This window comes from Microcaecilia unicolor, chromosome 10 (assembly GCF_901765095.1).
Source record: "Microcaecilia unicolor chromosome 10, aMicUni1.1, whole genome shotgun sequence".
Lineage (NCBI taxonomy): Eukaryota > Metazoa > Chordata > Amphibia > Gymnophiona > Siphonopidae > Microcaecilia > Microcaecilia unicolor.
In genome coordinates this window covers 127195832-127216905 of record NC_044040.1, presented here as the reverse complement: position 1 = coordinate 127216905, position 21074 = coordinate 127195832, and the positions used below count along the sequence as shown (strand labels likewise).

The 21074-nt window shown below is 47.8% G+C and overlaps 1 protein-coding gene across 3 annotated transcripts in view; it reads right to left on the bottom strand.

The window, feature by feature from the left end:
- Window positions 1-21074, bottom strand: part of FAM168B (family with sequence similarity 168 member B) — a 223894-nt gene that overhangs the window by 141239 nt on the left and 61581 nt on the right. For 2 of the 3 annotated variants that reach the window (XM_030216871.1, XM_030216873.1), the window contains exon 3: window positions 14488-14571. In XM_030216871.1, coding sequence (XP_030072731.1) covers window positions 14488-14571 — 84 coding nt within the window. The remainder of the gene's footprint in view (window positions 1-14487; window positions 14572-21074) is intronic. The other variant, XM_030216872.1, reaches the window with a different exon arrangement.

The window sequence follows — 21074 nt, the reverse complement described above, 5'->3', positions numbered from 1 at the left end:
GGCTGTGTATTGCTCATTGTTAAAATGTTTCTGCTTTAACTGTTACGCTGTTTACATTCACTTCTTTAGTTTTTTCATGAATATAAAGCCTTCATTTTTGAAATCTCTCTATGGTATGTGTGATATCTGAAAGCTTTTCATTATTTCCTTGTCTAAGAAAGAAGCAATATTTAATAACCATTATCCGTTTTATGGAATAAATGCGAGAAATATTCCCTTGAACTGGCCATTTGGGGGAACATTTTGCGCTGATCATAGATTTTGTAGTATTCTTGAATTGAGAATTGGTGAAGCTTTCAGTCATAAATAAGGAAAATTATGCATTCAACTTTCTGATTCCTTTCTATTTAAAACAGTATGCTTTGTGTATTTAACTAACACCTTGCTTCAACTAACTCTTGCCACGTGGTGATTTTGTCTTGAAGCGATATGCTTCTTCCTACTTCTTTGTCTGATTGAAAAAGGGTTACTTAAACTCTATGTGAAGGTCAATAACTTTTGAATGTTTTTTTTCACTTGTCTTTTTAAAGGAACCTTTTTCTGGCATTGCCTTCTGAATATGCCTTGCTGCAATTCAGATGTATCATATTTGGTTTTATTTTTATTTTTTTTTATTAAGCCTATTTTTATCTTACACCCTTCAGAGTGTTTTTTTTTTTTTTCCATTTTTTTAATTTTTTTTTAATTTTTTTTTAATTTTTCATTTTCGATACTTTTCTGTTTTGGGGACACACCATAGTAGGGATACACCTCACGGCCCTCCTCTCTGATGCTGACGTCCCTCACCGAGGAGACGACTGCTAGCAAAGAAGAGCTACCCGATAATGTGTCTGATCTGAAGGCTATGTTGCAGCAAAGAATCGCTACATTAAAGGACAGATGCACAGACCCCAACATTACCCGGTGTGAGATACGAGACATTATTGAGTGTGAGTTTCAACAGATACATCGATTGGTCCATGAGCGAAAGAGATAGGCTCTCCACTTACTGGAGTTGCAAGAAGCTTTGGCCTCTACCCTTCTTTCTGAATCGTCTAGCTCGTAAGTCCTGCTGGCCTCCTGCAGCTGAGGGCTCAACCCTTGGTGAATGTTAGTCATCGCAGGTGAAGATTCCATATCTATTGGCGATAGATGGCAACACATTGCCCTCCATACATCAATAACTTGAACATTTACCATCATCTCTAAATTTTTATTGTTAGTTTTTGTACTTATTTTGTTCCATATACTTAACCATTGTTATTTTGATCATGTGTTCGTTAAAATTACCAATCTGTCTCGCACGTTATGCAAGCCAGAAGTGGGGATATATTATGCACATCCCAATTTCTAGTATTAAGAGGGTTGCAATTGACCCCTACCAAACAGGAGATATAATTTTATATATACTATTGCTATTTATGAAAATTGGCTTTTCATTATTTAACCCTTATGGTTTCCCTTTTGTTTTTGCACTTAATTAGCACTGATTTCTCCATGTTTACATTGTCTTTCATTTCTCTTGACATTTATATATTATTTTTGCTTATTCAATTCACACTGATTATGCCCACCAAGATATAGCAATGTATCATTCAGGCATACAGTTATTTTGCTTATTCCTTTGCCAGCCTCTGACTCTTGATGGACTAATAATGATGGTGCATGCCTAGAATAAAGACATGGAAAGATCCAAGTTTGTACACCACAAGTACGTCTTCACGATCTATCCAGGCCCAAATGATGTTAGATCCCCTAAGGTTGTGGCAATGATCTTTACACCTTGCAAACTACTGGACCACAAGTCTTGGGTCCATGTGAAAGATATACGTGTTTACTCAGCCGCAGAACCAGATGTTACCAGCCTAACCATCTCAAGACCAGCCACTCCCTTCAGCAGGCCAGTCTGAAAATCCAGCCCTGTTAGATCTTCCAGATCTCCGTCCAGATTCTTCAGCGCTTCCACCGCCTCAACCATGATCGATGAAAGAGAGTTCAGAACTGATACTTCATTTGAGATTAACTGTTGCTGTTTATGGACATTATAGATTCATATTTTGTTTTATTTTCCAGTTTAGCAGCAATCCTGTCTATATATATTGAAAAGGTTTTATTTTTATTTTCCTATTATTTCCTTTATTGTTCTAATTGTTTTTCTAAGAGTTTCCCCGTTATTTCTGTTTATGTAATGCAGGTATAAACCCTGCTTGTATCAACCTGTTATGCAATTGTTTAACTTTGGTATAGGCTTACTTAAGCTGCATGTCTTTCTGTAGGTTTGACTAAGCTCCAAGTGGGGTAACGGATATATAAAATGCTTCCCATACTTCCAGGTCATTATGCATATGTCAATATCCATGCATGACCTTTGTTAATATAAATTTTCCTAGGATTGACCCTTTTTGCTGGATATGACAACCTCATACTTGTTTAAGGATTCTGAATACCTACAACCTGAAACAGCCTGCAATCTGAGTACTAACCATATATTTGTTGAGCCACCATAACAATGCTTAATCAAAACCACTGTTCCTTCCGAGGACCACTGAGATAGATACATTAGATTATCTCCCCATGTACTATGCAACAGATGCAATAGAAGTCATAGCAAGACCTGAAAGTATTTATTAGTATGTTCCACCTGAAATTGCTATTACCCACATACCTATACTTCATGAGATTTTGCAGATGAACTCATGGATTTGTCCCATTCATAAAACCTCTCTCACTACAGGTTTGAGTTAGCCTCAAGAGGGGTAACACCAAGATTAAGGCCCAAGGGATTGAGTAATATAAAGGGAATTCCATATGCCCAAATAATATATCACCTGAGAATGAAGTTTCCTATCTTGCACCATACCTTCTAACAATTTGTAAGACCAAAACTCCCCCTCTCGTTTGATAGCTTACCACCTTCTGGAATGGATGATGACAAGCTTGACGAGCTTTGTGTCACCCCTCTCCAGAGGGGGTGACAAGTGGGGAATGTATAATTATACTACAGCAAGAGGCCCTCACTGGATGCCCACCGAAAGGGTGGAAGGCCAGATTTTAGGACTCAGGCTGTAAAAATACCAGCTAGGTTTAAAAATCTATGACTGGCTGAGCATGGACTTGCTTTTCCTGCAAGTTAATATGTGTTCTACCCTAAGATCTATCCACTGGAATAGTGGCAGGCCAAACTACATAGCTTTGTACAGCTGAAAAGCACTGCCTAGGCCTGATAACCTACTAATGGCCTTATAGAACAAAATCAGGTACAAATTGAATGTAGCACTTATTAAAATGGAGTTTGTCTTTCTATAAGATGAAACTTAGATCATAAGATAATAGAAAAAGGGGAAGTGAAACTGATATGCTAAGAATAAGATGTTCTGGCAGAAGAGAAAAACATGTTGACAAAAGAGGAAATTGCGAAATAACTTGCAATAGCTGGAACGGAAAGAGTTGGGTACAGAACAACAGATGGCAGGACACGACAGTTTAACCACAGAAATTGAGAAATAGTTGAAAAAAAACAGGTCCCAAAATAGGTCCAGCCATAGACTTCTATTGAGAGAAGAGAGTATAAAAGAAGGGTGATTTGGGCTTAATTTCGGAGTCCGTCCCCAACGCCTTGAAAGCAGCGAAGTTCTGTCCGGTTACTTCCAGAATCGGTACCGAACTGAAGACCCTACTCGGGGTGAGCTGTCAGACTGAATCTGTAATTTGTACCAACTTGAAGACTTGTGTTTGGGTAAGAAATAAATTATACTTATCTTCCTAAAACTATGTTTGTCTTAATTTCTGTCTATTCCTTATTTCCTTTTTATTCTACCAACGAAATTAGAAAATACAATTGACACTCATTGCCTGTACAAAATACTGTTACATTTTAATAGAATACATTTGGGTACACAGATAACTAATGATTCATTTAGATCCTGATAGACATAAGACCATGATCATGGGCCTTATCTTAGAGTCAGTTGTACACCAGGAATATTACTGGGATGGACTTTCAAGAGAATTTAGGCAGGCAGCCCAACAGATAATGGAAGCGCAGACCTTTTGTCCTTGGAAAAGGGTACTCCTGGTGCGCAAAGCGGGCCAATAGATAGAATTTACAGAGCCTTGGCTGACAGAGTTTGAATATACTGCTCCCAAATCTTCAGAAACGCTTTCCGTCTTCTAGGAGAGCATCCCACCAACCTACGTTCCTGCATCATCAGCTCATGTATGCGGTTCCTCCAGTGCCAATAGTCCGGCGGTTCCTCCTGCATCCACGCCTCCATAATAAGCTTTTTCCCTATAATTCCCGCCTTTCGAATGAACTGCCGAGCCCCCCCTTTATGCTGCCCAAAGACTTCATGTCTATCAAGCAGAAATCCCTCTGGGGAAGAGAGAACACCTCCCTGTAACACTGATTCCAAATATTTGATTATATCCCCCCAATAACATCTTATTTTTGGGCACTCCCAGAGCGAGTGAAACCATGTGCTCTCTCCCAGTCCACATTTCGCACAAGTCGGATCTTGGACACCTGACATTTGGTCATGTATGCTCTATATGTGATTCTGAATTGACATTCCCGCAATGTCGCATTACCTGACAGCGCGGGAATTCGTGCAATTAATTTCTGAAAATCAAGGCTCAAATTAGGTCGTTGCAAATCTTGGGCCCAACGTTTCAGTATGTTCCCTGTGACCCTCCCCCCACTTTGTTCCCCCAATGCTCTCTGGAGGCCTGAAACTGAGAGGTGCTCCCCAGGTACTGATCGAAAAAAGGCTCTGAGGCGCCGTCCATGTCCACCCCCCAACTTCCCAGGCTCCAGTGATCTAACATAATGTGCAAGTTGGCAATGTGCAAACATGGAACTATTCTCTATTCCTACCCCCAAGGCCCCCAACTCCAGCATCTGGCCTCTAGATCCCAAAACATGTTCTAGTCTTGTGATTCCCATTGCAGCCCACCTACGGAACACTATATTTTCCATCCCTGGTTTGAAACTCTGATTGCCCTGAATGGGTAACAGGTCAGAAATATCCGCTGCCAGACCCCAACTTTGAACTAAGTCCCGCCACGCCTCTCTCAATGGACTCAACAGTACACTGCTCCCCATCGGACTCGGTAACACTTTCTTTGGACACTGTAACAGGTAGTATAAATAGTATGGTTTAAAATACTCCTGTTCTAACCTTCGGTGCGTGAAGTCTTGCCTGTCCATGAACCAGTCCCCTAAGTGCCTTAGTAAGCAGGCTTGGTTATAGCGACGTATATCTGGAAGTCCCATCCCCCCCCTCTCTCCAGGGCCCCATCAGCAACCTTAACGGCAGTTTAGGCTTTGAAGCACTCCATATGAATTTCCTTATCCTCCTATTTATCAGATTTAAATCTTTGCCCCTCAACCGCAGTGGGAGGGTCTGCAGCAGGTAAAGCCACCGCGGGAATTCCACCATCTTATACAGATGTACCCTCCCATGCAAGCTAAGTGGCAAGACCTTCCATGTTTTTAATTGCTCTTTCTGTGCCTCTAATCTTCTACTGATATTTAACTGATAAACTGCTGTGGTACGCATGGGGATCTGCACCCCCAAAGTGTATGCGTCCTTTAAATCCAGGGAACATAGCCAATCGTTTTTCTGAATCATTGGCAGAAGGGTGCCCAAGGAAAGCATCCTGAACTTTTCTTTGACCAGGAATTTGTTCAGGCCTCTCAGGTCTAGGATGGGACGCATCCCCCCTGTTTTCTTTTCCACAAGGAAGTACCTGGAATAGAATCCCCGCCCTTCCTGCCCGGGTGGTACGGGCTCGACCGCATTGGCGCTGAGAAGGGCGGAGAGTTCCTCTGCAAGTACCTGCTTGTGATGGGAGCTGAAGGATTGAGCTCCCGGAGGACACTTTGGTGGAAGGGAGGCGAAATTCAGGGCGTATCCGCACCGCACTATTTGGAGAACCCACTGGTCGGAGGTTAAGAGAGGCCACCTTTGGTGAAAAAATTTTAACCTCCCTCCGACCGGCAGATCGTCCGGCACGGACACTTTGAGGGCGGCTATGTTCCCGTGGATGTAGTCAAAAGCCCGTCCCCGGCTTTTGCTGTGGAGGCGCAGGGGGCTGCTTAGGCGCACGCTGCTGACGAGAACGAGCGCGCTGGGGCTGTCCCTGTGCCTGTCGAGGCCTTCGGGCCGGCTGGGTGTACTTACGCTTGGCAAAAGCATAGGGCGCAGCCTGCCGGGCCCGGGAAAAACGTCCACCTGCTGAGGTGGATGCTGAAGGCGCCCGGGTGGGAGAGCTTGTCGAGGGCGGTTTCCCGCTGATGCAGTTGGTCCACCAGCTGCTCGACCTTCTCGCCAAAAATATTATCCCCCCGGCAAGGGACGTCGGCCAGTCTCTGCTGGGTGCGGTTGTCCAGGTCAGAGGCACGCAGCCATGAGAGCCTGCGCATTACTATACCTTGGGCCGCAGCACGAGATGCCACGTCACAGGTGTCATAGATACCCCTGGACAGGAACTTTCTGCACGCCTTCAGCTGCCTGACCACCTCCTGATAAGGCCTGGACTGCTCCGGCGGGAGCTTATCAACCAGGTCCGCCAGTTGCTTCACAGTGTTCCGCATGTGGATGCTCGTGTAGAGCTGGTAAGATTGGATGCGGGTCACGAGCATGGAAGATTGGTAGGCCTTCCTCCCAAACGAGTCCAGAGTGCGAGACTCCCACCCTGGGGGCGCCGAGGCGGTATCCCTCGAACTCCGTGCCCTCTTGAGAGCAGAATCCACGACCGCCGAGTCATGGGGCAATTGGGGCCGCATTAACTCTGGGTCCGAGTGGATTCTGTACTGGGACTCTGCTTTCTTGGGAATGGTGGGATTAGATAATGGTCTCATCCAGTTCCGAAGCAGTGTCTCTTTGAGGACATTGTGCAACAGCACCGTGGAGGACTCTCTAGGTGGTGATGGATAGTCGAGGACCTCGAGCATCTCAGCCCTCGGCTCGTCCACAGAGACCACGGGGAAGGGAATGCATATAGATATATTCCTAACAAAGGAGGCAAAGGAGAGGCTCTCAGGAGGCAAGAGCTTCCTCTCCGGTGAAGGCGTGGGGTCAGAGGGGAGGCCCACAGACTCCTCTGAGGAGAAATATCTGGGGTCCTCCTCTTCCCCCCACGAGGCCTCTTCCTCGGTATCGGACATAAGCTCATGTAGCCGAGTCCTTAACCGGGCCCGGCTCGACGTCGAGGCACCGAGGCCTCGGTGTCGTCGAGCGGTGGACTCCCGCGCCGGCGGGGATGAAGCTCCCTCCATCGACGTCAACTCCACCTGCGTGGCGGTCGAGACCGGCGCCGCAAGCGGCGGCGGTGTCGAAGGCCTCGGCACCGGGCTAGAGCTCGCCGGCGCCACAGTCAACGGCGCCGAGGGCGCAAGCACCCCCGGCGCCGGCACAGCCTGGCGCATCAGCCCTTCCAGGATCCCCGGAAGGATGGCTCGGAGGCACTCGTCCAGGCCCGCTGTCGGGAAAGACGGGGGGGCCGGTAGAGGCGTCGGTACCGGAAGCTGCTTGGGTCAAGGAGACTGCACCGAAGTGCTGGGACCCTGACGTGTCGGTACCTCCACTACCGAGGGGGACCTTTCCTCTCGACGTGGACGCTTCGGCGTCGACTCCTCTCCGGCACCGAGGGCCGGGCCCACCGATGGGGACCGATGACGGTGCTTTTTCTGTTTTTTCGGTGCCCGTCATCGGCGCCAGGTGGAACAGAGGAGGAGGAGGTCGATCCCCCTCGGTCTCGGGCCGGGTCGGACAGGGTTCGGTCCCGAGGGCCATGAGCAGAGGGAGTGACCGGGGCCAATTGCCCACGCGGCCTCTCACCCCTACCGTCACCGGAGGACCGGCGGGCCGACGGGACCTGTACTCCTGGGGTCGATGCCATCGGTGCCGATTTCGTGGACATCGATACCGGTACCGAAGAACCGGCCGTCGATACCGATGCCGTCGACATCGAGGGGCCGGCGCAAGTTCCAAAAAGACGGTCCCGAAGAACTTGCCTCGCAACCTGAGTCCGTTTCCAGAGACCAAGACACAAAGAATACGACTTGATATTGTGCTCCGGCCCGAGGCACTGGAGGCACCAAGCGTGGGTGTCGGTCTGCGAGATAGGCCAGCCGCACCGACCACACTTCTTAAATCCACTCGGGACCTTCGAGGACATCGACGGAAAAATCGCGTCGGCGAAGTTAAAGTCGTCGATGGTGGCGGTAAATCACACCTCGAAAAATAAATCGACCGTGCGGCCACAAGGCCGCGACGCCCCCGCTAGAAATCGAGGGAAAATTTAAGCGCGTTCTCTCTTTTTTTTTTTTTTTTTTAAAGGAAAAAGAAAAGGTTGGAGCGCGCGGCAACAAGAAACAAAAAATTAACGAATTCGCGAACAACACGACGGTTTTCCGGGGCTGACTAAGAGAGAGCGGCGACGCACGACTCTCTCCAGCACGGAAAAGAAAAGACTGGTGGGAACGGTCGCGCACGGGCGGGAAGACGGCCACGCATGCGCGGTGGGCGTGCCCTGCGTGCGGACCGCCCGCAAAGCTTCTTCCGGTTGGTGGGGGCTGCCGCGGACGTCACCCAGTCGTGAGAACAAGCAGCCTGCTTGTCCTCGGAGAATCATGGATTCATGGTGGTGAAGCCACAATACTGACCATGTCTCAGCCCCGCCCTCGCATGACGGACCAATCAGAAATAACACACTCAATGTTCTGAAACACCATCACAAAACCGTTCCCAGGCAACGCTAGGCAACGTAAGATGGACCAATCAGAGGAAACTACGTGACAATAAGGGAGGAGCATTCCCCAGCAGAATGGCTCATTATCTGTGCAGCACGGAGAGCACAGAACCACCACTTGAATGAGAGAAGAATATTCCTGCTGTGGGTATGTGCAAAAATAGACCGGAAAGGGGGGGGGGGGGGGAGAGAAGAAATTTTTAAATGCCTAATGCCGGTACTGAAGAGTGCCGGAGGGCCTATAGCACAGACTATATTTGGGTTCGCTAGACGTGGAGTCGGTGGAGCCGGAGAACAGTGTGCCCCTCACCATCTGGGACGTGGGCGAACAGGACAAGCTGTGGCCCAGCTGGAAGGATTACCCGCAACCCAGCCAGCAGCAAATTTCCCTACTCCTTCCCTGCCTAGGAATCGCTGGAGACTGGCTGCAAAACTAACAAAACAACCGCACACCGACACACCACCTCCATCATTCGAAAGGCATTCACTCTTTCTACAACAGAAATGCAAACTAATAATACAAAACAAAGAATACCCAGTTTCTCACGCGGCTGCAGGTAACTCCCTACCCCCTTCCTCTTCCCCTTTTGCTGAAGCGGCCAAGGACGTGCCCAACCATCCCCAGCCTCAGGCAAGCCATCTCCCACCTCGGGGATTCCCCAAGCACCCGGAAAAAGACGGTGCTGCTTCCCGCAGCGCATAAATGTTCCAGCATTCCCCTGCAGCAGGCCTGAAATGGACCGAACATACCGGATCACCCCCCGACGGCCCAAGACCGTGCTCCTCTCCCTTCCGCCAACTTAAAACAACCATCCCTGTCCTCAGGCAAGCCGTCTCCCACCTCCAAGAAGCCCAGAATCCCAACCCAACGGAAAAAGACAGTGCTGCTTCCCATAGCACATTACACTTCCAGCGTTCCCCTACAGCAGCCCTGAAACGGCAAAAAAATACCAACAGACCAAGAACGTGCTCCTCTACCTTCCGCCCATCTAAAACAACACTGCTGCCTCAGCACAACACAAAAAAAAAAAAAACCCAGAAAAAACAATCCACCACTCAGCAAAGGCTGACCCCCCTACAACCACATTTACATTTCACCAACAGAAAGACCCCCCTCCACAAACCTCCTTGACAGACAAAACCACACACACACAATACAACAGAAACACACCCTCAAAGCCATACACCAATCCATCCCACTTTGCCAGCACAGCACAGCACATCCCCCAACCCCCCACCCAAAAAAGAAATTAAAAAAAAAAAAAGACACACAACAACCTGCACACACACCCCACCCTCACACACACACACGAAAACTCTGAGACACATACACACACACAAAAAAAAGCCACATACTAGCGCCCGTTTCATTGGTTTCGGAAACGGGCCTTTTTTACTAGTAGATACATATTCTTTGAACCGGACCAACTTCAATTTCTATTAGATTCAAAATGACAGGAGCCATCCCCTGGAGGTGGTTCTTAAATTACTTCCAAAAGCACCCCAAAACCTTTTAACACTTCCTTCAGATTTGATTTCTTTATTTCCAATTATAGCATTATGGCTTCAAGGGTATTTTCCTTCTTGGCTCTCTTCATATTTTAGATCTAAGTAGCACCTCATTACGTCCTGTTTTTGCTTACAAATATTTTTATAAACTATACTTTTCCTTCAAATGTATATATCTGCTAAAAATGTATAAATGCAAATTTAAAAAAAAAATCCCTTCCTACCAGTATCATAACAGCTACAGAGGATCAGACCAATGGTCCATCTAGCCCAGCATCCTGCTTCCAAAAGTGGCCAATCCAGGTCACAACTACCTGGCAGAAACCCAATTAGTAGCAATATTCCATGATACCAGTCGCGGGGCAAGCAATCATCCCCCTTCCACACTTTCCAATTAAACAGAACAATCTCTGGTAAAACTCCTACACTTGCTCTAGCAGGCCATACAATTAATGAAGGCAACCAGGGTTAACTAAAGAATTCCCTGCCACATAATATTCTTCCCCTTTCCCATCTGCTATTCTTGTGGACTGTAAATTTACTTCTTTGCTAAACATAACCACCCCCCTTCTTCCCTTTATGACAACCTGCTTCATAACATCCACCATCTAATTTCCTTTTAGTCTTATTTGACTTCTCACCTAGTGTGTCCTGCAAACAAAGCACCAAAACAAAAATAAATTAACCCTGCTATCCCTTTGCCAGATTATTCGCCAAATATTTTTCAGTTTTTACAGGATGGCTTTCACACTTGACATTTCAGGAAGAAAACTTGATATCCTCAACCCCCATTATACATTTTGTTTATGCTCAAGAGGACCCCCTTCATTTTCCATTCCCTCTGTGACCCCCCACCCCACTCTTCCCTATCTCACTCTCTTCCCCTCCCCTTACCCCCACAGCCATCACGCCAGCCTCCTTCCCTATTCCAAGTCATCAGGTCAACCACAGGCTTGTCATGCCCCACCCCTTCCACATGTATATGCACATCAGCACCTCCTCCCCCAAGCACACTAAATATCAGACTTTCACACACATGAATTTGGTGCAAATAAAGTTACTTCAATTAACCCTCGGCTGATGAGACTTCTTGGTTCTAGCTGGGTACAGTAACACAAAATGCATCTGCCACTCATTCAGCTCTCATGACACCTCTTCAAAGGCTTCCTTAGCATCTCCAGATTGTAGTTTGCAAAAATAAACACTCTGTACCCTTTATGATTCATCCAATCCAGCTTCCACAATGTCCCACGCCATTTGAAAGTTATACAACTTTGTTATCAAAGTTCTCCCTCTCCCTCCCCAACTTGGCAGGGATCCAAATTCAATCCACCAATGCCATGGGACCAATCTATCAGCAAGTCTGTGGCCCCCACTTTGGGTGGCAACTCCCTTCACCAGCAGCTTAAAGAAGCTTATTCTCTTCTATACTCTCCAGGAGCCCCATCAGTCTGACATGTTCTCAGTGGGATTGGTCTTCCAAATAATATTACTCGATGAGCTGCCATGTGCTTCTGCAGCTCTAGCAGTATTTTTGCGGCGTTACTCTCCTAGTCCTCTAAATCAGAAACGCAGCTCTCCAGGCTCTCAACCCTCAGGTTTAGAACATTCAATTTACTGATCAAGTGTTTAACCTCCTCAAGTGTCTTCCCACGACCTATGAATGGAAGGCTTTCAACTCCTGTATGAACCTCTCTTCTGCCTCACTTGTGTTGTGGGTCTGGTTCTCTGCTATACTGCCTTCATCTCCCTTTTTGGGCCCTGTTGCTTCCCACAGTTCTCTAAGCTCTGGTAATAATCAGTGATCTGTCCTGACTATTCCCTTCCTTCTCCTACAGCCCACCAAAGAGACTAGTGGTGAAAAACATTTTTATTTTAACATAGATTGTGCGGGCGAGATAAGAAAGCCCAGAACTTCAAGCAAAAGCATCTGCCAAAGTTAGCAGAATAATGAGCAACCCTTTTTTTTTTTAACCAATTCAAAATCCCAAACAGGCTGGGTATCACTATATTATGACAACCACTGTACAAAATACACATTCAGCCTTATTTTCGAAAGTGATGGGCGCCCACATTTCGACCCAAATCGGGAGATGGGCGCCCATCTCGCAAAGGCGCCCAAATCGGTATAATCGAAAGCCGATTTTAGGCACCTGCAACCAGGGGCGTATCTGGACTCCGGCGGTAGGGGGGGCCAGAGCCAGAGGGAGGGGGCACATTTTAGCGCCCCCCCCGCCGCCGCCGCCGAGCCCCCACCGCCACCAATAACTTAGTCTCTCCACCCCCCTCCCGCCGCCAACCCTCCCCCGCTGCCGTTCTTACTTTTGCTGGCGGGGGACCCCAACCCCCGCCAGCCGAGGTCTGCTTCCACCTGCCGCTGCCTTCAAAACTTCTTCTTCAGCCGGCGGGGGACCCCAAACCCCCGCCAGCCGCCCCGCGCTGTTTAAAATTCATCTTCGGCCTCCGTGGCCGTGCTGCTGGGATAGGCGGCGCTGTTGAAATCCACTTCGGAGTCTGACGTCGCAGCACGTACAACGTACAACGACGTCAGACTCCGAAGTGGATTTCAACAGCGCCGCCTATCCCAGCAGCACGGCCACGGAGGCCGAAGATGAATTATAAACAGCGCGGGGCGGCTGGCGGGGGTTTGGGGTCCCCCGCCGGCTGAAGAAGAAGTTGTGAAGGCAGCGGCAGGTGGAAGCAGACCTCGGCTGGCGGGGGTTGGGGTCCCCCGCCAGCAAAAGTAAGAACGGCAGCGGGGGAGGGTTGATGGCGGTAGGGGGGGCCAGGGCAAAATCTGCGGGGGCCCAGGCCCCTGAGGCCCCACGCAGATACGCCCCTGCCTGCAACTGCACTCCGTCGCGGGAACGAACAAAGTTGACAGGGGCGTGTCGGAGGTGTGGAGAAGGCGGGACTGGGGCATGTTTATCGGCCGAGCAGAGATGGGCACCTTCAGCCGATAATCGAAAAAAATGGCCGTTTTTAGCGCGAATTTAAGTCACTTTTTTTGGACCCTTTTTTTTTTTTCACGAACCAGTTCCAAAAAAGTGCCCTAAATGACCAGATGACCACCGGAGGGAATCAGGGATGACCACCCCTGACTCCCCCAGTGGTCACTAACCCCCTCCCACCAAAAAAAAAATATATAACTTTTTTTTCCAGCCTGTATGCCAGCCTCAAATGCCATACCCAGCTCCATCACAGCAGTATGCAGGTCCCTGGAGCAGTTGTTAGTGGGTGCAGTGGACTTCAGGCAGGTGGACCCAGGCCCATCCCCCCCTACCTGTTACACTTGTGGTGGTTAATGTTGAGCCCTCCAAAAAAAAAAAACCAAAACCCACTGTACCCACATCTAGGTGCCCCCCTTCAGCCATTAAGTGCTATGGTAATGGTGTAGAGTTGTGGGCAGTGGGTTTGGGGGGGATTTGGGGGGCTCAGCACACAAGGGAAGGGTGCTATGCACCTGGGAGCTCTTTTAATGTTCTTTTGTAATTTGTAAACGTGCCCCCTAGGGTGCCCAGTTGGTGTCCTGGCATGTGAGGGGGACCAGTGCACTACGAATCCTGGCCCCTCCCACGACCCAATGCCTTGGATTTGTTCATTTTTGAGATGGGCGCCATCGTTTTCCATTATCGCTGAAAAACGAAACCGCCCAGCTCAAATCCGCACAAATCCGATGCATTTGCTGGGCACAAACCGTATTATGGGAAAAAAAGATGGGCGCCCATTTTTTTCGAAAATATGGTCTGTCCCGCCCTTTCACGTACCCGTTCTTGGACATAGACACCCATGGAGATGGGCGTTCGCGTTTGATTATGCCCCTCATTATGTGTCAAGTACAGAGTTTGTTCAAATATGTCCTTCAGAAACAATGACTGCCTTAAAGTAACTACTACAGAATATTTATTTATAAATGAACTAGATTTAAACATTCCTCCATGAGTGTGCAACACTGTAGGACAGCTCTACATACCTGCCTCAAAAAAAAAGTTAAAAAATAAAAAAAATCAAAGAAAACAAATGGTTATTTTTTTTTGCTAGAAGGGTGCAATATGTTAACATCATTCAATGACTAGGAGAATTTAAATAAGACCAGCTGATTTATTGAAATTCTATACCAAATTGCCCGAAATGTTTTCCCTAAACAGAATCTAATGTGATTATTTATAAGAAAATGAAGTGGCCTCACACTTATATAAAGCATTACTGAGCGTCAAAATACTGCAGAGTATGAAGTTTACATACCTGTCTGGAAGGCAGGATTTGCTCCAGCATATATGTTGGGAGAATAGGCAGGAGCAGCTGCAGCATAACCCACTGGAAAACCTGCTGAAAAGACAGAGGAAAAAGATAAAACCAAACTACCTGACATCAGATCTGAAATAAAATACTAGAACTAGCTCAAAATACAGCATCATAGAGACAACAGCACTACTTATTAAGCTCCATTAAGAGCTAATGTGGCTTTATCAACACAGTAGCACAGGCTGACATGCTAAACTAATGTCCGCTGCCTAACACAGGAATGGGCTGGGTCTGAGTGTGAAAGGGGCAGGAGGAGATGTGAAAAAGTCTACCACGAACTAGTTGTCCCGACTGCCTATAGTACACACTAAATACCAGTCCAATAGCGCAACTGTCAAATGTAACGCGTCAGGCCAGCACACTCCCTGCACCCCACCCCTAAGACCCTTCAACGGAGCCCCAACCCTCAATCCTGCAAGGTCTTCCAGATGTAGCCCTACACAACCCTTGAACCTCCCCCTCACCGCTCTGACAACCCCGTTAACAATCCAGGCTCTGGCACAACCGGCCTGCCATATCAATCTAAAAATGCTGCCTCTTCCCAACAGCCCCGAGTTCCCCCTCCCCCCCACCCCAATCTCCCCTGGAACTTACCTAGGGGCACCACTGGTGGCCCAGTAGACCTAGGCAGCAGCAATGCCTAGGCCAATATTCAAAAAGGCACCGATGAACCCTAGTAATAGCCTCAAGTTATATGAAAGGATGACTCCTACTGGTAATACTTCTGGGGGATCATTCGCACCATTTTGGATTTTGGTGCCAACCTGGGCAGCTACCGGCTAGGGCCACCAATGTTGCCCCAGTTAAGTTCTGGAAGGATGGTAGAGGGAGGACTGGGCATTTTACGGTTGAAGGCGCAGGGTTTAAGAACAGAGGTGGACTGGTTGTGCCAGGCTTGGATTGTTAATGGGGGTGTCAGGTCTGTCGTAGGGGGTTTAAAGGGTTGCCAGGTTGTTGATGAGGAGTTCAAGGCTGTGCCAGAGATGGTTGGGGTAGGTAGCTCCACTGCAGGTTGCCATCATGTCTTAATGCACAGCCACCAGTTACATGCCTTGGCCAATAGCCCAGAGGCCCTATGCTATCAACCCAGGAATGTAAAATGGGGTCTATGCATTGTATGACCTGTGAAGTAAATACAAGGCAGATACAGGACACACCTCTTGCATTTACCAAACAGCCTTTGCACTTACCACATGGTAATTTTGGCACTAACCATGTAGTAAATGGAAAATTTACTGCAGTTTAGTAGAAGAGCCCCAAGGTTGATCAGGCCCATTTAGTCTGCACAATTTTATTCTTAGATCCATGCCACTGTATAGTTAATTTCTAATTCACCCCTTCACTTCACAATTTGGAACCCTAGAGTTCAGTTGCTGGTTTTTCCCTCCTCCACTAGGATGCCATGTCATGTAGCATCCATACTTCTGAATTTCTTTGAAGCTAAAGTACCTGAATGACTATCATTACCCCTTCTCCCCACCCCCCAGCTCTCATCCTGTATGTTGTTAGGTCTAAGTCTCATATCTCATATTTCAAAGGAGACTACGCATCCTCTTGGTAGCCCTTTTCAAGGCTGCCTCCATTACATAGCAAAATTGTAAATGACAGCAGATAAAGACCGATATAGTCTAACCAGTCTGCTCAACAAGATAAACTTGTAGCATAAGCTATGTGATACCATATATGTATACTTGATCTTGATTTGTCCTTCCATTTTCAGAGCACAGACTGTAGAAGTCTTCCCAGCACTTTCCTTGTTATCCAGCTTCTGAAGTTGTCAAAGAACCATTCCAGCCCATCCAAATATGTCCAGCCACGACCCGAGAATAGACCGTAGAAATCTGCCCAGCACTGGTTTTGCTTACCAAATACTAGTGCTACCATCGAATCACCACTAAACGTCTTTGGTTCCATGCCTTCTATACAGGATTCCTTTGAGTTTATCCCATGCAATTTTGAACTCTGTTACTGTTCATCTCCACCACCTCCCGCAAGAGGGCATTCCAGAGCATCTACCACTCACTGCATGAAAATGTACTTTCTGACATTATTCCTGAGTTTTGTTTTTTGGGTTTTTTTTTATTACATTTGTACCCCGCGCTTTCCCACTCATGGCAGGCTCAATGCGGCTTACATGGGGCAATGGAGGGTTAAGTGACATGCCCAGAGTCACAAGGCGCTGCCTGAAGTGGGAATCGAACTCAGTTCCTCAGTTTCCTAGGACCAAAGTCCACCACCCTAACCACTAGGCCACTCCTCCCCTGCAACCTCAATTCATGTCTTCTAGTTCTACCACCTTCCCGTCTCTTGAAAAGGTTTGTTTGTAAATTTATACCATTCAAATACTTGAATGTCTGTATCTTATCACCCCCGTCTCTCCATTCCTCCAGGGTATACATGTTCAGGTCCTGAAGTCTCCTCATATGTCTTGTGATGCAAACCCCATACAATTTTTGTTGCTTTTTACGTCTTTAGAAAAATCAGTCTACAAAACTAAACACAATACTCCAAGTGAGGCCTCATCGACTACTTGCACAGTGGCATCAACACCTTTCTTTTGCTAGTTATGCCCCTCTCTATGCAGTCTAGCATCCTTCTAGCTGTGGCCACTGCCTTGTTGCATTGTTTCGTCACCTTGAGATCCTCAGTCACCATCACCCCAAGGTCTCTCTCCTGAGCTGTGCTTATCAATCTCTCGCCTCATATCTTGTACATCTTCTTTGGATTTCTGCATCCCAAGTACATCACTTTCACCACTGTTCTAGTTTTCGGAGTCTCTTCTCATGGTTTCTACTCTCTCTGGTGTATTCACTCTATTGGCTATCTTCATGTCACCTGCAAAAAGGCAAACTTCCTTCTAATATTTCAGCAACGTCGCTCACAAATATATTAAACAGAATCGGCCCCAATACAGACCCCTGAGGCACTCCACTACTCAATTTCCTTTCCTCTGAGTGGACTCCATTTACCACCACCCTCTGTCGCTTATCAATCAACCAGTTTCCAATCCAGTTCACCAAGTTGGGTCCTAAGTTCAGCCATCTCAGCTTATTCAGGAATCTTCTGTGAGGAACCATATAAAATTGCATCCAGCGCACGTCCTTTACCCAGTTCTTTGGTCACCCAGTCAAAGAAATCAGATTCATTTGGAATGATTTTCCTTTGGTAAAAAATTATGCTGCTTTGGGATCCTGTAACTCGCTGGATTCTAGAAAGTTGACTCTCTTTTCCTTCAACACCATTATTTTTCCTACCATCGATGAAACGCTTACCAGACTGTAGTTTCCCACTTCTTCCTGTCCCTCACTTTTTTTTAATAAGATTTTAATAAAAAAATTTTAAAAGAAGACTTTAATATAATTTCACAAGCTGAAGGCTGCTATAAATATGGCAACCGATCTTTACATGAGGAAAGTAAACAAAAACAAGAGAAACAGGAAGCCTATATGGTTCTCCAAACAAGTAGCTGAAAAAATAAGAGCAAAGGAGGCTTCGTACAAGAAATACAGAAGAACGCAACGAGAAGATCACGGAAAAGATTATCGGATTAAACTCAAAGAAGCAAAGAGGGAAATACAGCTAGCGAATGCGCAAGCAGAAGAAAAAATAGCTAAAGAAAGGTGACAAAACCTTTTTCAGATATACTGGAGAAAGGAGAAAAAATAGAAATGGAATTGCAAGACTGAAAGATACTACTACTACTAAACATTTCTAAAGCGCTACAAGGGTTACGCAGCGCTGTACAGTTTAACAAAGAAGGCCAGTCCCTGCTCAAAGGAGCTTACAATCTAAAGGACGAAATGTCAAGTTGGGGCAGTCTAGATTTCCTGAGTAGAGGTGTAGTGGTTAAGTGCCGAAGGCGACATTGAAGAGGTTGCTTTGAGCAAGGATTTGAAGATGGGCAGGGAGGGGGCTTGGCGTATGGGCTCAGGGAGTTTATTCAAAGCATGGGGTGAGGTGAGGCAGAAAGGGCGGAGCCTGGAGTTGGCGCTGGTGGAGAAGGGTACTGAAAGGAGTGATTTGTCTTGAGAGCGGAGGTTACGGGTAGGAACGTAAGGGGAGATGAGGGTAGAGAGGTAAGGAGAGGCTGCAGATTGAGTGCATTTGTAGGTTAGCAAGAGAAGCTTGAACTGTATGCGGTACCTGATCGGAAGCCAGTGAAGTGACTTGAGGAGAGGGGTGATATGAGTATATCGCAGTGATGGCGAACCTTTCAGAGACCGAGTGCCCAGACAGCAACCCAAAATCGAATTATCGCAAAGTGCCGGTACTCATTATGGGCAGGGTTACCACATATGACTCCACCCCTATGATAGCCACACCCCTTACACCAGCCATGGCGCATATAAACAGACATCATTGAAACTATTATACTAATACAGGAGAAAAAAATAACGATTTTTTTTCATTATAAATCATTTCTGTAAGCTGTTACAGCTCCAGTATACCCAGTGCAAAATAAGGCAGCAGATGTAAATTCTCAAATTGGACATATTCCAAACACTAAAATGAAAATAAAATGATTTTTTCTACCTTTGTTGTCTGGTGACTTTGTTTTTCTGATCATGCTGGCCCAGTATCCAATTCTGCTGCTATCTGTCCTCTTAACTCCGTTTCCAGGGCTTCCTTTCCAATTATTTCTTTACTTTCCTCCTTTCTTCTTCATTTCTTGCCCTCCATCCATGTCCAGCAACCCTCCGCTCCCCTCCAGCCACAAATGTCCAGCCCCCCATGTCCAGCCACCCTCCTCTCCCCCTGCCCTCCCCTCCCAGCACCCAGCATCAGGCCTTCCCAGCACTCAGCATCAGGCCGGCCTCCCTCCCACCCAACACCCAACATCAGGGCTCCCACCCAGCACCCAACATCAGGGGCTCTCTCCCTCCCACCCAGCACCCAGCATCAGGCCTCCCTCCTACCCACCCACCCAGCACCCAACATCAGGGCTCTCTCCCTCCCACCCAGCACCAGGCCTCCCTCCCTCCCAGCACCCAGCAGGCCTTGCGCCCACCCACCCACCCAATACCAGGCCTGCCTGCCTCACTCCGAGCACCAGTTCGCCCTCCCTCCCTCCAACCAAAGAAGCATCAGGCCGCCCGCCCGTCCTCCCTCCCAGCACCAGGAACCCCCCCCCCTCTTCCTCTGAAATTTAAAAAGCGTACCGTCCTTGGGGTTAAAGCGGGGTGCGTCGGCAGCGAAGCGCATGTTCTTCGCTTGGCGCGCCTTCGGCCTTCCCTTCTGTCTCTCAACCTCTGGTCCTGTCTAGCTTGAGAGACAGAAAGGAAGGCCGAAGGCACGCCGCACGAATAACACGCGTTTTGCTGCCAATGCACGCCACCTTAACCCCGAGGAGTAAGATGGTACGCTTTTTAAATTTCAGAGGAGGAGGGGGGTTCCTGGTGCTGTGAGGGAGGACGGGCGGGCGGCCTGATGCTTCTTTGGTTGGTTGGAGGGAGGACGGGAGGGAGGGCAAACTGGTGCTCGGAGGGAGGGAGAGTGGGCGGACCAGCGACAGCGCATGTGCCAAGGGAGAGGGCTCTGCGTGCCCTCTCTGGCATGCGTGCCATAGGTTCACCATCACCGGTATATCGGTCCAGGCGGAAGATAAGACATGCAGCTGAGTTCTGAATGGATTGAAGGGGGGGATAGATGGTTAAGTGGGAAGCCAGTGAGGAATAGGTTGCAGTAGTCAAGGCGAGAGGTAATGAGAGAATCGAGGTTGCGGGCAGATGAGACTGGGAGGATGAGGGTGTTATCAACTGAGATAGAGAGTGGAGGGAGAGGAGAAGTGGGTTTGGGTGGGAAGACAATAAGCTCGGTCTTGGCCATGTTCAGTTTCAGGTGGCGGTTGGACATCCAGGCAGCAATGTCAGATAAGCAGGCCGATACTTTGTCCTGGGTTTCCGCAGTGATGTCTGATGTGGAGAGATAAAGCTGGGTGTCATCAGCATAAAGATGATATTGGAAACCATTGGATGAGATCAGGGAGCCCAGGGAAGAGGTGTAGATTGAAAAAAGAAGGGGTCCAAGGACAGATCCCTGAGGAACTCCAACAGAGAGCGGGATGGGGGTGGAGGAAGAACCATGAGAATGTACTCTGAAGAAACGATGGGAGCGATAAGAGGAGAATCAGGAGAGGACAGAGCCCTGGAACCCAAATGAGGACAGTGTGGCAAGAAGTACATTGTGATTGACAGTGTCAAAAGCGGCGGATAGGTCGAAGAGGATGAGGATGGAGTAGTGACCTTTGGATTTGGCAAGGAACAGGTCATTGCAGACTTTAGATAGTGCCGTTTCTGTCAAGTGTAAGGGGCGAAAGCCAGATTGAAGCGGATCGAGGATGGCATGAGAGGAGAGAAAATCAAGGCAACGGCTGTGAATGGGCGCGTTCAAGTAACTTGGAGAGGAAGGGTAGGAGGGAAATGGGGCGGTAGTTGGAGGGACAGGTAGGGTTAAGTGATGGTTTTTTGAGGAGTGGTGTGACTACAGCATGCTTGAAGGTGTCAGGGACAGTTGCAGTGGAGAGAGAG